The sequence below is a fragment of the Cibotium barometz genome, chromosome 52, assembly GCF_041138505.1.
Source record: "Cibotium barometz isolate CiBa-2024 chromosome 52, ASM4113850v1, whole genome shotgun sequence".
In the NCBI taxonomy this organism is placed as follows: Eukaryota; Viridiplantae; Streptophyta; class Polypodiopsida; order Cyatheales; family Cibotiaceae; genus Cibotium; species Cibotium barometz.
In genome coordinates, this window is record NC_141097.1 from 29,910,513 (window position 1) to 29,927,460 (window position 16,948).

A 16,948-nucleotide genomic window follows, 5' to 3' on the forward strand; every position below is an offset into this window, starting at 1 on the left:
CAAATTTCAATGAAAATTCAAGTTAGTTTTTTTGTCAAATTTCTAATATAGCTTGTGTTTTGACATCATGAAAAATCCCGTTTATTTTTTACTTTTAACCGACCTATGGTTGAAACAAGGTGTGGAAATGTTGTTTCTAGGTTCCCCAAAAAATTCCAAAGTTTTGGTGAGAAACAGGACACTAAAGTGTCCTCAGGACACTTTCTGAGGACACTTTAGTGTCCAATTACAGAACTAGTGTTAAGGAAAAAGTAAATACATAAATGTAATGATTTTGATTTACAGAGAGTACATTGCAATTTGAAATTCAAAGATATATTGATACGACAAAGATCCATACCCTTCTTTATATCATGATAACATGGGTCACCATAGTTGAAAGCAAAAAAGATTTACCATCTTATCTTCAAACGCTGAATATCTACAGGGTTTTTGGCGACTAAAAAGGTGAGTTGTAGGAAGAACAAACTAGAAATGAGGGCAAAGTCTGATATGCTGTTGAAGACTTGAGGTACTTTTTAGATGCTGGTACTAAATCCAATTTAACATGATGTGGTTTTTGAAAACTAAGCAAGAAGCACCACATTTGGCACAGCCCAAAGCAAACATCACTACACAAAGCTTACTCTGTGGTTCTCTCTCTATGCCACATTCAAGAACTGCACCGTAAGGAAAATCTGCATAGACAAAGTAAACTACTTATTTGCCATTACCACATATGACCATATATACTACATGCACTGATGTGGTGATAAGGAGAGAAGACAAGCTTGTTTCAAGTTGAAGAGGTAGCTGATTACCCATGTATAACTGGATTTGCCATTGATAATATAACTTAACATGCATGCTTGGTATTGTGCCTAGAAAGCACGAAGTGAACAAGACCAGAAGAAATCACTTATACCAAATAATTTCCTCTACATCAGCTACCTTCCATATGGATGGCCTATTGACCCTTGCTGAAAAATCTGTCATGCCTTCCACCTGAATTATCTCGATATGCTCCTCCACGGGGAGGACCAGGGACTCGTGCAAACTGTAGCTTAAGTGCAGGGGAAGCATGATTACTCTCATCTAGCTTGTACCCTGGAAAATTAATAATTTGCAAATAAAATTGTTAGCCACCAAGGGGTGCAAACAAACAATCCTGCTCACATGTAAAAAGAAGGGGAGAGAGAGAGAGAGAGAGATTATATTACTGTCTTCTGAGGCCAAATACGGCATATGAGAGCCAATCATGCAGCGCACATATCTATACAAAGAGTAACGAAAGAATGAAAACATAGCGTCTAACTGTGTTAGGGTGTCCAGTTCAATAAGTACTTCGTATCAAAGAAGTTGCATATGAAAGAATGAAAAAATAGCGCCTAACTATGTTAGGCTTCCCTTTTTTCTGATGAAGACTACAAGTTGACACATCCCTCGATGTTAGGGAGGCGTATGGAAAAAGTTACAAAAGCTGGGAATTCCAAAAAAGGTATGCGTGGCGCTTGCCCATGGGCCAATCTTATGTGTACCATAGGTGAGGTGTGTCACATTCTCCCCCACTTGCATTGCAGTTGTCCTCAACTGCACCGTGTCCATATAAAGTGCCCGTCCATAAAAGGAAAAGATCCAAGTAAAGCTCATCCAAGGTACCCAAGATCCCGAACACTGCGAGACCACTTTACGACTAGTGCGAAGGCTCACATTCCATTCTCGCCGTGTCAGCACAAAGACCTGCAAAGAAACCCGCAGATGACCAAGTTCTGCATGATCCAACATTTTCCGTCTGTCCAACTTTCCATGAAAAAACACTACAGACCACTGAGTATACTTCTGTAGCCCAGAGGAAGAACACGCCTATGCAATGAAGCAACCTTGACATGTCCTCAACCCGAGAAATGAAAAAAGCTGAGATCCGCACACATGCATCTCCTTCACACTCATCCTCTGGCTCTAAAGAAGTCTCCTCGGATTGCTCCTCCAAGGTCCTCAGACAATCCTTTGCGATGTGCTCGGTGGAGTCACACTTGAAACATTGACTGACCGGTCGCTTGGTTGGGAACTTCTCCTTAGAGTGTTTGTGTGCACAACTCTCCCCCACTAGAACTGTCGCAATCCTCCATACCCTGAACAACTCCATTTTTCAGAATCTCCTTGTGCTTGTATTGCAGCTTCCAAAAATGTGTCAAGTAGTTGGTTATTACATGCTCACCCTCATCTGTGCAAAGCACTCCCATTGCCACTTTAGCTCACGGTTAGTCCACAAGAATAAACTACTTCAAGACTGCCTTGAGGTAGCAATCATCCCAAGGAGTTAGTTACAGAGTGGTGCCGAAGGTGGTCTTCCCACCACAAGAGAGCGGCACCTATCCAAGGCATACGAACCAAATGGAGCTGAAAACATTGAAACCACCTACTACCACTAACATGGTAGCCATCTCGCGCGTCTAGTTGGTGATGATTTCTCCATCCATCTTCCTGTTAAACTTACAATGCTTTAGAAGCTTCAATAACTGAGTTCGTTCCTCACGAGGCATGGAGGAAGAACTTGACAACCTGGTAGTACCCCGATGTCAAGCCTATGAAGGCGAACGGGAACTATCCGGTGAAAGCCGTGGAGAGGGACTCGTTCGGTACATCCCTACTTGCATCCAGAGGAGTGAAAAACCCTCCATGAAGTTTTACCACTTTGTCCTCTGAATTTTTGAGCCCTTACTGAGAAGCACGAGCCTTGGTAGATGCCAAATCCGGAACAGTAGGCGCTTGTGATCCCGACTCTATCTGATCAAGACGGTTAGACATGCCTTCCATGCTTGCTTTGAGACCCTAAAGTAAATCTGCAAGCTTAGACAGGCGTTCGGGGTGCTGATTTCATCCAATTAAGATGGTAAGACATGGCTTCCATGCTAAAGTAAATCTGCAAGCATAGCCGAATCCTTAAAACAAGTTGCCGGAAACTAGGGAAGAATGATGATGAAGGATGAAAGCCTTTCACACTAAGAAAGGGTGGGAAGTCACCCAACATCACAAATACCAGAAAGAACCCAAATAATTATTATTTCCACTGAGCCTAGGGACTCTACCCTATATCCAAGTAGTTAATGCACACAGGTGCCTAGAAAGGGAAAAAAAATTGCAGGTTCACAAGGCTTTAATACCAACTGTAAAACACTTGTGCCATGTGCTAGGGTTTTCACACACAACACACGAGTCCTAACTATCTGTATTGTGTACAAGAAAGAAGTAATACAACTGAATCTCTAGTACAATGGATATGGCTAAGTGAAAACGTCGATTGCTGCCCTATGACTTACTCTACACTCTTGACTAGCACTTCACCCAAGTAGAAACGCTCTGTGAAGTTCAATGCTGAGGAAAGTAGATGATTATGACCATTTGAATACCATTGTATATATGCACCAATGCTACTCATGGGTTTGTTTACTGCTGTTGGCCAGGTCCATGACCTGCTTGCCATTTAGCACCTACGCCTGTCTATAGGCCTATCTTCTGTGTACCATAGGTGAGGTGTGTCACACATAGACTTGGTGTAAAAGGTGGGCAGATTTGTGGGAAATGGCCCTTCCTGAGAAAGCCAAAACTTTTTTGCGAAAGGTTATGATGGGAGCCCTCCCTACCTGTCACAAAATGCAGAAAAGGAACATGTCTTCAAGTAGATGATGTAGATGCAAATTAGCTGAGGAGGAGCCCTAGCACCTATTCCCTGCCGTGCACTTAGGGCCATGTGGACCAGCCTAGGCAGATGGGCCCTGCATATTTTGGGGGCAAGAATCAACTAGTCTCACTGGTTTGGTAAATCTGTTTGTCTTGCAGAAGAATTACTACTGGGGATGATAAGATGTTGGCTATCAATGCTTATAGAGGAAAGCTACCTACCTATGGTGGCTTGAATAGAAACATTATGGCATGTTTAGAGAGAGAGAGAGAGAGAGAACAACATGATCGAAAGCGATAGACAAATGATTCAAAATGCTTGGATGATACCATTGAGAATGTGCCATTAAATAGGCCAGTACAAGAATCTGCTTAGTTGCTAATACACCTTACTGTTTGCTAATGAGAGGATTAGGTGCCCATGATTCTCTCCACCTCCCCTAGATGCTAGGTAGCTCCTAAATCAGCTCCTTGAATTTTAGATTTTTTACTTTATGCTTTTATTTGGTCTCTTTTACAAGAGTGGGTTCCTTCATACTTTGTACTTGGATAAGGCTTGTTTTCCAACACTCTTGTTACAACCCCACGGAGCTCCTAAATGCAAAACTCGAGCGAGTGATTAGTACAAAACCCCCTAAGAGAGGTGCAAGCTATCTCACCTTCCAACCGTAGGTTCGATGCTTCGAACCACCCCCTAGCTAGGGGCTAAGGCTCCAATCCCATGAATCATGCCAATCAGCACTGGTATACCACCAACACTTGCTTGCTCAGGCCTTCGGCACGACCGGCAATGATCCGTCGAATCTAATCATGTTCCTGACCGTGATCCTGGTTCATCACAAACCACGGAGTGAATAATACCATCTGTGATCCACCGAATCCAATCCCGTGATCCTAGTTCATCACAAACCACGGAGTGAATAACTCTCTCTGAATAATAATAACCCAAGTCTCACTTTTATAGTGATGCTACAGCTACTATAAATAACCGTCCCATTTTAAATAGCCAGTACACTTGGTAGTATTAACCATGAGCCTTAGCTGCTTGTATCAGCCTGCTTCCTCTAATCCCAGGGCTCCCCTAACCTTGCTGGATTGGACCACTAATCCTAAAGATTAGTACTAGGTATGTAACATACTTCCCCTCCTCAGACATTTCCACTCTTGGAAACAAAATCTATCTAAGAAAGAAAACTAGGGAACCTATGTTGTAAGCTAGCAACTAGCTCCCAAGTCAAAGACATTCCTAGTCTTGGAAATAAGAGAGGAAACTCAAACTACATCTAACAAGGGACTCCATAATCTCGTTCATCATTTATCCACTTTCCACTTATAACTCTGCCATAGGAACTAACTACATCTGCAGCCAATGTCCCTACAACTATCTCAGTGGAACTAAAAACAGACCAACTCGAACTAGAGTCATGAGGAACACAACAATCCTTCAATCCAGCTCCCAAGGAATCGGATAATCTGACATCACAGAGACAATTGTCGTAGCTAATCAAATTACCTATTCTATCACGATTGGGTAATTCCTCGTACGCAAGGGATAAAAATACCTTCCCACTCTGAGAGCCACAGAACTATCAGATATTTGAACCATCTCGTCATAAATGACCTTTGAAAGTGTTCCTAATAAGATCGTGTCCAATCCAGAACACCCATGATAACACTCTCCTACTCTACAATATCCTCTGCCAAATGCACAATTGTAAAGTTGGCTATGTAGTAGGTCAATTCTTTCTAGGACTACACCTAGAACTCTATTTTCAAGTTCTAATTCTCAAGGGAAACATGGGTTGACACCCATACCAAACGTAACCTGTTTAGTATTATCATACAAATCCTGACCAATAAAATGCTCTCTCGATGCTAAACACGTGCAATGTCTCACCAGAACTGATGTATCCTCTGTGCTGCTTGACAGACTGAAAACAATCATCATGAGTAGGAACCTATGTCAATCGAGCTCTGACTACCTGAAGTAGGAACCTATGTCAATCGAGCTTTGACTACCTGAAGTATCTAAAAACTACAAGTCCCAACTCAGCGTACTGTGTCAAGGTAATCAAGATGCAAGCAAAATCTGTCAACATTAATACTCTTTGCTTGAACGGGGTCGAACTAATATAATCCCACAATACCTCGCTACACAGCTTGGGATAACAACCATAAAAGCCGATAACCTGAACATCTGCATTGTCAGAGTCATGGCCTGTAAACTGTACATCTACCACGTCAAAGGTGTGGCTAATGAACCGGACATCTTCCATATCAGAGGCTAGTGCACTCTCCCCATGAACTAGGCATCTAGCAATACTTAGTTTTGGATAACTATCCCCTCAAAAGCTAAAATATCTCTCTCGACGGAACTGTGCAAACTCGCACATGTGATACATCAAGTCCTTCATCTACCAGATCTAGTTCTTCAGATTGGTCTACAATGAGTAATCAAGGAGAATCCTAGTCCATGTTGTTCAGCTAAGTACAACTCAAGAAGCTATCAAAAATCTGCTTCTCTGTAATTAAGCGAACTAAACTCCCTCCACCTATGTCTCCTTCTTGTGGGTGTGAAACCCACAGAACCCTCTAACAAGGGGGAAAAGAGCCATCGGGTCCCAAAAGCAAATAGGAAAAGCTTATTGAGACTTTCATCCGTGCATCATGTAACCTTTTGCGTTTGGGTTGCTCTGATACCAAGGGTTACAATCCCACGGATCTCCTAAACGCAAAACACAAGTAATTAGTACAAACCTCGTAAGAGGGGTGCAGGCTAGCTCACCTCCCAACCATAGGATAAATGCTTCGAACCATCCTCAAGCTAGGGACTAAGGCTCCAATCCAACGAACCATGCCAGTTAGCACTGGTATACCACCAACGCTTGCTTGCTGTGAGGCCTTCGGCATGACCATTCGTAATCTGTTGAATCCAATCATGTTTCCAACGGCAATCCTGGTCCATCACAAACCACATCGTAAATAACTCTTTGAACAATAATAACCCAAGTCTCACTTATATAGTGGCTACTATTGCTATAAATAACTGTCCGGTCATAAATAGCAAGTATACTTGTTTTTATTATTAACCATAAGCCTTAGCCGCATGTATCACTTGCCTCCTCTAATCCCAGGGCTCCCCTAACCTTGCTGCATTAGTGTCAAAGTCACACAGCAACCCACACCCTATATATGGCTCTTCGACTTCCATGGAATAATCCACCACAACTTCCAGTCATGCGATAACCGAAGAGTAGCTACGAGAATTGCCACCTCCAATAATTAGACCACTAATCCTAAAGATTAGTACTAGAGATACGTAACAACCCCCCCTCAAGAATTATCCTAGTATACACTTCGTCTCGATTAATCTATGCCTATGACAAAGTTTCATTGGAAGTTGTGTCTGGTATTGTCCTTGGAGTAGAGTTGCTGGTAGTCAAGCCATTACATTTGTTGAGGCCTTTAAAAGGCCCAATAGTTTACATACTTTGAAAAGTTTGCATCTTCTTTGAAGGATACATCGTCTTCATGTGAATCATTAGCTTGTGCCATGTGTCATGATAAATTTGGGCTCATTGCATTATTATTTGGGCATACAATTTGTGCAGCGTGATGATGGTTATTAATGGTTGGGGATTGATCAGCCACATGATCCCTGTACATGTTCACATCATCACTACAGGAGGGATTTGTAACCATTTATATGGTAGTGATGTGTGGACGTAGGCTAATAATAGGCTAGGGCACTATTTCCCTTGGAAGTTTTTTTCCCTCGAGCCTGTGTACACACTCTTAGCAGTGAGTGTATAAGTAACCTTATCATGTCACTTCACTTGTACTTCACTTATTCTCATCAATCTACTTATAGTATTATGCTTCTCTCTATCTTTGCTTGCTTGCTGCAAGTGTGTGTGTGTGTTGTTACCTTTGTCTCATTTTCCCTCGATTCAAATGCTAAGGTGTAGATTTTAGACATTGATAGCTCTAGTCTTATGGATAAGAAGTGCAGTGTTGCTTGAGGAAAACACAAGGTAAGACACGGCAATTATTGCACATCCATAAGCAAAGAGCTATGTGTATAGACCTTATCCCTAGCTATCCTATAGTGTAGTTATCTCTCACATTACCAACGGTAAACAATGGTCAACAAAGAAAATATAGAAGCTTTAGAAATTTATGAGAGATCTAGTGATGGCTGGTTGGGAAAATCGAGAAGTGTCTCCCTACATCTACTCTTTTGTTGGGGTTTGTGATGCACAATTATTAAAAAATTGCCCAAACATAGGGTCCTGAAGCAGAAAAGTCCATTTCAAGTGGTACGTAAGTGCATGTACATACACAAGAAAATACATGTTTGAAGGGTTTAAGAAAGAGAACCTGGCAAGTAGTCCCTCATGGTGTGTTAATAGGGTGTGAGTTTGATAAGCCTCGGGTCATGGGTTCAAATCCTGGTTTGGGTCACAGGCTAATGTACAAATGCTCATACAAAAAAGGTAAACCCTTTCGCCTTGTGTACCTTTGGTCACAAGGCTTGGTCCTTTTTTTGCAGTCGCCATGTCAATGTATGTCAGATGACAGTGCACACATAAAAATGAGGCTGGGTGCATCCAAATGGGACAAAGTAACCCAGCCTTGATTTATCTTCAGCCTGCATATTCTACATCCCAAATTAATTTTTTTATCTAGAGAGCATCAAACAGATGAATGGCATGTAAAACTTTGTTCATAATCTCCTGATAGATATGAATCTGCCTTTTGACAGAACACAATTAATGAAGTATAGCTGCCTCCTCTCAGTTTGCTACGGTCATAGTTCAGCTATGTCAAAAACAAGGGAATCACAGAAATCAAAACAAGAATATCAACATGTGTAGAATCAAGTAATATACCTTGTAAAGCTTCCAATGCAGTAGCTGCACATCTTGCATCAGCAAAATCTACAAAGCATATGACGAATTGATCTCCTCCAGGCTTTTGACATTCAACAGTTAGACAAGAATGTTAAATGCTATCCCTAAAACAAGCCCACTGCATGCTAAAACAACAAAAGGTGTAAATCTCCCTCTCTCTCTCTCTCATAGATCACTTCATGAGTATCACTGATGATGGATTTATAGAGAGGCCTAGATACATGGAGGGCTTTTTACCACACGGCTCCCGAGTAGCTATTGGTCAGCTTAGAGTCTCATCACATCGTTTGGAGATCGAGAATGGCAAAGCAGCACGGATCCCCCGAGAGGAGAGGGTATGCAGATTGTGCAGAGAGGAGGTGGAGAGTGAGGAGCATTATGTATGCAGATGCAGTGCATATACAGCCATGAGAGAGAGATATCCCATTTTATTCAGAGAGCCACATTCCCTACGCCAGCTCTTTGAGGCAGCAGACCAACGAAAACTGGGGAGATTCATTCTAGACATACAGCGTCACAGAGAGACATCATTACAAGCTCAGACAGCTCCAGAGGGGGGACGACAGACACAGATTACTACATTTTTTCAGAGATCCACCCCACTCCCAACCCCTACACAGCAGGGAAATTACTCTCCAGAGAGCAGAGACACTCAGAGCCCGCAAAAGACAGAGGACACCTGGCTTTCAGACACCACGCCTCTACCAGAGAGAGATGACAGTGATCACAGCTCAGTTTCACAGAGAGGGTGCGGAGCGACTGGCTCGCTTCAAAGCAGACCCAGGCATGTTCTTCAGGGAGCTGTGGACACCCCCTTCATTGATGTATACCATTTTATACCCCCAGTATGGTACAGATGGAGCTAGCTAGGTTGCATATCATGATTGTATACTCCATGCATATAGCTTTGCATTCTCCTAGTAGTAGAGCTCCGTCCCCTCCCCCACTCATTGTACTTATTGCACACCCAGATTTAGCTTTTTAGTTCAGTACTTTTTCATTTTGTTGGGATGACACAGCTTACCCCACACAGGTACATTGATTTGTCTCATAGGCTGAGTTCAGTCTTTTGGAAGACGTTAATAAAATCTTTCTTTCTTTCTTTCTTTCTCTCTCTCTCTCTCTCTCTCTCTCTCTCTCTCTCTCTCACACACACACACACACACACACACACACACGCACACGCACGCATACACCCACACATGGAAAAAAAAAAACTTTTTGGTATCCCACTAACTAGATGGCTTTTATGGCATATGCCACTCTTACAAACATATTAATTTTATCTTTCCTTTGATTTTTACTTCATATTAGTTTTTTTTTTTCATACTTATCTACACTATACTTATCAACAATCTCTCTCTCTCTCTCTCTCTCTCTCTCTCTCTCTCTCTCCCCCAATTTATTTAGTATTATTATATTCTCGCTCTCTCTCTTCTCTTTTCCTTCTCTCTTACCACCACTCACGTGGCTGGCACTACTGCCACCTACTGAGTATTTTTCAACTCCAAGACATTATTTTCCACACACTAGGACAGTGAAATCTGTTGTCTTCTTCACTCCTTTTGTGATTTTTCTACACACTGGCTTAGTGGCACCCACCCCTTGTATCATTAATGGTAATTTATTTATGTCACAAAGCTGGGTGTCCCACAGCATGCATCCTCTTTCCACAACAAAACAAAACAAAAATAAACTCTCTCTCTCTCTCTCTCTCTCTCTCTCTCTCTCTCGGCAGAGGTACTCCCGATTGGCATTGACCTCATCCATGCAGTTGGCAGAGGATGGAGATACTCATTGCTGGTATGCTCAGATGAGATCATGGTTTGACCTACATGGTTTGCGGATAGAGGCACGGATATCATCAGAGTGGACATAGAGAGGACATGGACTAGTCCCCTTGAGCCCTTAGGCACGAAAATGCCTCATTACAAGAGCCATTTTCTGCACCACTCACCAGATGGTTTCATCACCCGCCCGACGTACATGGATGTACACCTATCACAGGGGATATGTTGTACCATTGGACAAATCCGGACCTCATCACACCAACTGCGGATTGAGATAGGGTGATATGTGCATCAGATCTCGGATGACCGCATTTGTCAACTATGCTACCAGGATGAAGAGACAGAGGAGCACTACATTTGCCAATGGAGATATCACTGTCTCTTCCGAGAGTTTTGGGCCATTACGCAGGGTCATGGAGTTTGAGGATCGGAGATGCCTGGGATTGTTCCTACTTGAGCTCAGGAGACATAGAGAGACCCTCTTGGCAGACAAGAGACCAAGCCATGATGTACCTAGACAGAGGATCCTGACAGATTTCTTCAGCACCAGCACCCTAGCCTACACACCTGATACCTCCCCCATCGGGCCATCAAGACACCAACCATGCTCCCAGGGAGTCACCATTGATAGAGTGTCGTGCTCGTCGGCCACACCCACCAGGATCCCGACCACAGCATCCTCACCATCGCAAGATCAGAGCCATTATTGCTCGGCATCAAAGGTGCCTATCTCACTTCTACGACCTCTCCATTCTAGAGAGATCCATGGCGGAGATATTTGATCTGAGGAGAGGACAACACTTCAACTGATTAGCATACATGGATCTACTTGATATACATTTTCCAATATTTTCTACTCATCATCTAGGAGTCTTACTTACAGTTCTTATAACTGTAAGATAATCATTTTATTGTACTTTTTAGTTTCATTTGGTTGTTCTCTTTGATGAGACACCGACTTCAGATGTACTCTCAGTTTTGGTCTCATAGGCCATTATGGCTGTAACTATTTGGCCCTGGTAGCTCTATTTTACATGATGAAATCCATGCTCGGACACCAGACAAGTGGAAGAAGACATGGAGACAGGGTCCATAAGGATTGATTAAGAAAAAGCACCATTCTTGGTCAAAAAGCAGGGAAAAAGCAAAAAGTCAAACAAGGTTGACCGCGAGCCAAGGACACCAATGGAAAGGGCAAACTGAGCTGGACCAAAAAGCTAAAAGGCGCTTTCTCAAAAAGCAACTCTAAGGCCAAAAAGTCAAGCCTTAAAGCCAAAAAAGCAAAGTACCAAAAGTTGAGTAATATTTTATTAATAAAAGTAAAAAGAGAAAAGCAAAGCTTAAAAAGATAAAGCAAAAGCATGAAGGCTTTTTGGCAAAAAGAAGGGTCTCTTACAAGTATAAAAAGGATTGGACTTCTCTTGTAGTATCATGAACAAGATCATTGAAGATTGAAGGAGATCGTGGAGTGTGTGCATAGTTGCCAGGCGTTTCAGAAACGGCAGGTATGAAACGGGTTTCATACGTTTTGAAACGTTTCATAAAAGGTAAGAAACGGGTACAAAAAGGTTTCATACAAAATAGAAAAAACATGTATATTTTTAACTTGAAATATAGAAAAGAAAAAACTGTTGACATAACTTATAAGAGACCACATTGAATTCATTTCAATAAAAACAAAATACATGTAAGATATGATGATATCACAAATCACGTGGGTGATCACTGATGACTAAGCAAAAATCAAAAGGATCACCACGTGGGTGATGAGTCATGACTCAAAATCCAAGATCAAAATAAATAGCATGTCCAAAGTTCAAACTAAATAACATGTCCAAATAAAATGATACTGGCAGCAGCTGCTAGCTACTATCTGCATCCTCATCTGCATCCTCATGCTCATCCTCATCTGCATCTTTTGCCTTTGCAGCCTCACTCTCAAGGTCACTGCCGGTAGCCGAGTCCTCAAATGCCTCATCCTCTAGAGGTGCAGGTGCACCACTAGTACTAGCCTCTCGAGAAGATCTTGTAGTGCGAGCCGGAGCCATGATCTCCTCATAGAGCATAGAATAGATGTCTCTCTCCTCCTGAGGAATGTCGAGAATCTCCTTGCACTTCATGATATCAATCTTATCTGGATTCACTTGGCGAGGCTCAATGGGATGACCCTTTTGTTCTAGCAATCAGAGATTGCAATGACAAAAGACAAGCCTCTCCAATTGTGCTGAGGAGAGTCTATTTCTCTTTTTCATGTGAAAAAGAGTCCATGTACTCCAGTTTCTCTCACAAGGCCCTGAACTGCAATCCTGGGAGAGAACTCTCAATGCAATCTGTCTCTACATTGTACACAAAAAAAATAAAAAAAAAATAAAAAAATAAAAAAAAATTGGATGATGAAAAAAACGCGTTTCATACAGGACGAAACGTTTCGAAACGTTTCGTACGTTTCGAACCTGTATGAAACGCGTTTCTATGCAACTGTGAGTGTGTGTGGACATCATTATGGTCATGAAGAGTTTCTTCTTTGCCATCAACACCTTCTCCAACTTGCTTTTCAGATGTATGGTCAGCCGTAGACTTGTATGGGTATAAGCATGGGCGATACGGACGCATCTGGTACTAGCCCGGTGAGGGATACTTGTGGGTCATCCTCGTGGTGTGCTCGACATCAGAGATCTTGTAAGTCGACATCGACATCGACTTGGATATCCTACATCGGCATATTTGTTTGTTTTGTATTCATTGATTGTATTGATCTTGGCTAGCGTGCCTGTGGATTGTTCCTGAATAAATTCCTGAAAGGGGGCGGGACCTGTTCCCCGCTCAATATGGTGTACTGTGCAAGATCCCCATTCCCTTTTCTCTCCCCCCCTCTTTCTCTTTATATTTTTATCTCTTGGACATGTGGTTGAGCCTGTCATTGTACGCCCCGCTGAGCTTATAGTGGTATCAGAGCGGGATTTCTTTTGAAGAAACTTTCTTGGGGTGACAGAGCCATGTCGAGAGCAGAGGGAGACCATGGGCCTCATGAAGGGAACAACCATGAGGTTGTTACAGAAATTCTTGATGGGACCCGTGGCCATGACATCAGAAGAGTACCATGACTTTTTTTTGTGGTTGAACATGATGAGATTGCATTGGAGCAGTCTTGAACCAAGCATGCCATGTTGTGGCCGATGAATGTCAAAGCCAACAAGGAAGCAGATGCATTATCTCGGAGACCCTTAAGCCATGCGCTTTCTATGGGTTACCATATGGATTTCACTTTGATGAAGGATCCTTATGCTACCAAAGAGGATTTCAAAGATGTTTTGGAACAGATTGCAGAATAGAAATTTGGTGACTTTTTTATGTCATCAAGAAGGATTTTCTTATGATACAAACCCAGGTCATGTGTAACACAAGGAATTGAGGCCAAAGTAATGGAAGAGTGCCATGCAGAGCATAGAGACACCTTGACTACACTTCAAGCTTTAGAGAGCTATTTTTATTGGCCTAGTATGAGAAAGACATTGAGCTTTATGATTCGAGAATGTTTGTTTTGTCAGAAGGTCAAGTTTGATCAACAAACACCAGCAGGATTATTGCACCCATTGAATGATCCATGGGAGAATATTGCTATGGATTTTATCTTTGGATTGCCAAAGTCAGGGAATGATATGTCATCGGTTGGACCTTTCAGATCATTGGAGGATATATAATGTTTTTCATGACAATTTATTGAAACCATGTACAAGAGGAACTTGTTTTGAAGAATCCACCAGGGGTGGAAGAGCCACAACAGATTGTGTTTCATTCTGTGAGAAAAGGAGGAAAGACAGTGGTCAGAAAGTTCCTCTTGGAATTCAAGAGTTATTCGCTGTTGAACGTGAAATGGATGCCAAAGAAGTACTTCTAGGACTATCCAGATATACTTCGAGCTTATGAGCATTGAGGAAGTGGGTGGTCGAGATGTATTTGAAGTACAGATATGGACATCTTGCGATCAAGACAAATTCAAGAGGGAGGGATCATACCTCTAGCCCTCTTCACTGTATATATATTGGATTGGAATTGATCATTATTCTGCTTATAATGGTTATTTGGACATGCTCTAGTTTGGGTGGCAAGGATGCCAAAAAGCCCAAGGAGCAAGATTTGTATATGGACGGTAATGATGCTAGAACGAGATTTGTATATGGGAGGCAACGATGCTAGATGACCCATTGAACGGCAACGATGCCAGATATATCGGACTTTGCAGTCGGGCGGTCATTGCAACCAGATGACCCAGATGACTTTATTGGATTTCGCAGTCGGGTGGTCATTGCGACCAGATGGCCCAGATGACTGAATTGGATTTCGCAGTCGGGCGGTCATTGCGACGAGATGGCCCAGATGACTGTATTGGATTTCGTAGTCGGGCAGTCATTGCGACCAGATGGCCCGGATGACTGTATTGGATTTCATAGTCCGGTGGTCAATGCGACCAAATAGCCCAGATGACTATTGATAAACTCTCAGGCAGTCCCAGTGACCAAATGGCCTTGAGGAAAAGTCTGAGCGGTCCTAGTGACCAGACGGCTCAACACAGTTTCGATGAAACCAGACAGGACAATCCATGAACAGGAGGATCATTACTTGTGGATTGCATACTGATGTATGTTTGAATTTCTTTGATTTTGTGTGCTGTTTTTGATGTGTGGACAATGCTTGGATTTATGGCATGTGATAGTCCATTGGGCTCCAGACTACCTGGCCAGTAGCTGGAATACCCAATAGACGCGAATGATGCATACTTGTTTGTTGACTAGCTTGTGTCTAGTTTTTGCAAGAGATAAGTATGCATTTATTTTATCTAACACATGTGACAGGCCATGAAGATGTACCATTAAGAACAAGGACATTGGTCAAAGAAAAGGCAATGAGATGTTGCCAGATGAGCAGATAACACCACAGATATGGGGAAAGACAAGATGCACAAGCTCACCAGATGGGACTAGTGCCTTGAAACATACGAATGTACTTGATGTACCTTGAAACATATGGATGTGCTTGGAACACTTGCAGTCTGCAGCTGAGGACAACTACGATATAAGAGGGAGGGAATGTAACTATTTGGCTCTCGTAGCTCTATTTCACATGATGAAATCCATGCCTGGACACCAGACAGGTGGAAGAAGACATGGAGACAGAGTCCATAAGGATTGATTAAGAAAAGGCACCATTCTTGGTTAAAAAGTAGGGAGAAAGTAAAAAGTCAAACAAGGTTGACCGTGAGCCAAGGGCACCATTGGAAAGGGCAGACTGAGCCGGACCAAAAAGCGAAAAGACGCTTTGTCAAAAAGCAACTCTAAGGCCAAAAAGCAAGGCCTTAAAGCCAGAACAGCAAAGCACCAAAAGTTGAGTAATATTTTATTAATAAAAATAAAAAGAGAAAAGCAAAGCTTAAAAAGGCAAAGCAAAAGCATGAAGGCTTTTTGGCAAAAAGTAGGGTCTCTTACAAGTGTAAAAACGATTGGACTTCTCTTGTAGTACCATGAACAAGATCATTGAAGATTGAAGGAGATCGTGGAGTGTGTATGGACATCATTATGGTCATGAAGAGTTTCTTCTTTGCCATCAACACCTTCTCCAACTTGCTTTTCAGATGTATGGTTAGCCCTAGACTTGTATGGGTATACGCATGGGCGATACGGACGCATGTACGGACATATACGGAACTGTATGGACATAAATTTCAGAAACCCTAAAAACTGCTTTTTGGATGTTTTTATCGCCCATAAACCATTAAAACAGGTTTTATATCAGTTTTCTTGCGAGAAAGAGCTTTTCCATGGTTTTCTTCATGGACAAGGCTATAGGAGTTGTGGAGATTCTCATGGGATGAGCGAGTGTTTCTTGGACTTGGACATATAGCTTGGACATGGAGAACTTGGGCATAGAGCTTGGACATGGAACATGAAGCTTGGACATAAACATGGAACTTGAACATATAGGTTGGGCATGAAGCTTGGACATGAACATGGAACTTGGACTTGGATTTGGACTTGGACTTGGACTTGGACTTGGACTTGGACTTGGATCCATTGGATTTGGATATTGGATCTGGTACTAGCCCAGTGAGAGATACTTATGGGTCATCCTTGTGGTGTGCTCGACATCAAAGATCTTGTATGTCGATATTGACATCGACTTGGATATCCTACATCGGCATATTTGTTTGTTTTGTATTCATTGATTGTAGTGATCCTGGCCAACGTGCCCGTGGATTGTTCTTGAATAAATTCCTGAAAGGGGCCGGGGCTTGTTCCCCGCTCAATGCGGTGTACTGTGCAATATCCCTATTCTCTTTTCTCTCCCCCCCTCTCTCTCTTTATATTTTTATCTCTTGGACACGTGGTTGAGTCTATCATTGCACACCCCGCTGGGCTTACAATGGCCTCTTAGAGACATTAATATATCATTTCATTTCATCTCTCTCTCTCTCTCTCTCTCTCTCTCTCACACACACACACACACACACACACACACACACACAAAAGATACCTTGTTCGCCACCGCCTTCTCCCTGGGCCGCCCCTGCTCACCGCTGCCTTCGCTGTG

The 16,948-nt window shown here is 42.5% G+C and overlaps 1 protein-coding gene across 1 annotated transcript in view; it reads right to left on the reverse strand.

The window, feature by feature from the left end:
* Positions 1 to 293: 293 nt before the first annotated feature.
* Positions 294 to 16,948, reverse strand: part of LOC147609028 (RNA-binding protein 1-like) — a 54,250-nt gene continuing 37,595 nt past the window's right edge. Inside the window, exons 5-7 of the mRNA XM_086788760.1 lie at positions 8,553 to 8,634; positions 931 to 1,086; positions 294 to 677 (exon numbers count right to left, since the gene is read on the reverse strand). Of these exons, the coding sequence (XP_086644886.1) occupies positions 947 to 1,086; positions 8,553 to 8,634 (222 nt within the window). The 3' untranslated portion in view covers positions 294 to 677; positions 931 to 946. The remainder of the gene's footprint in view (positions 678 to 930; positions 1,087 to 8,552; positions 8,635 to 16,948) is intronic.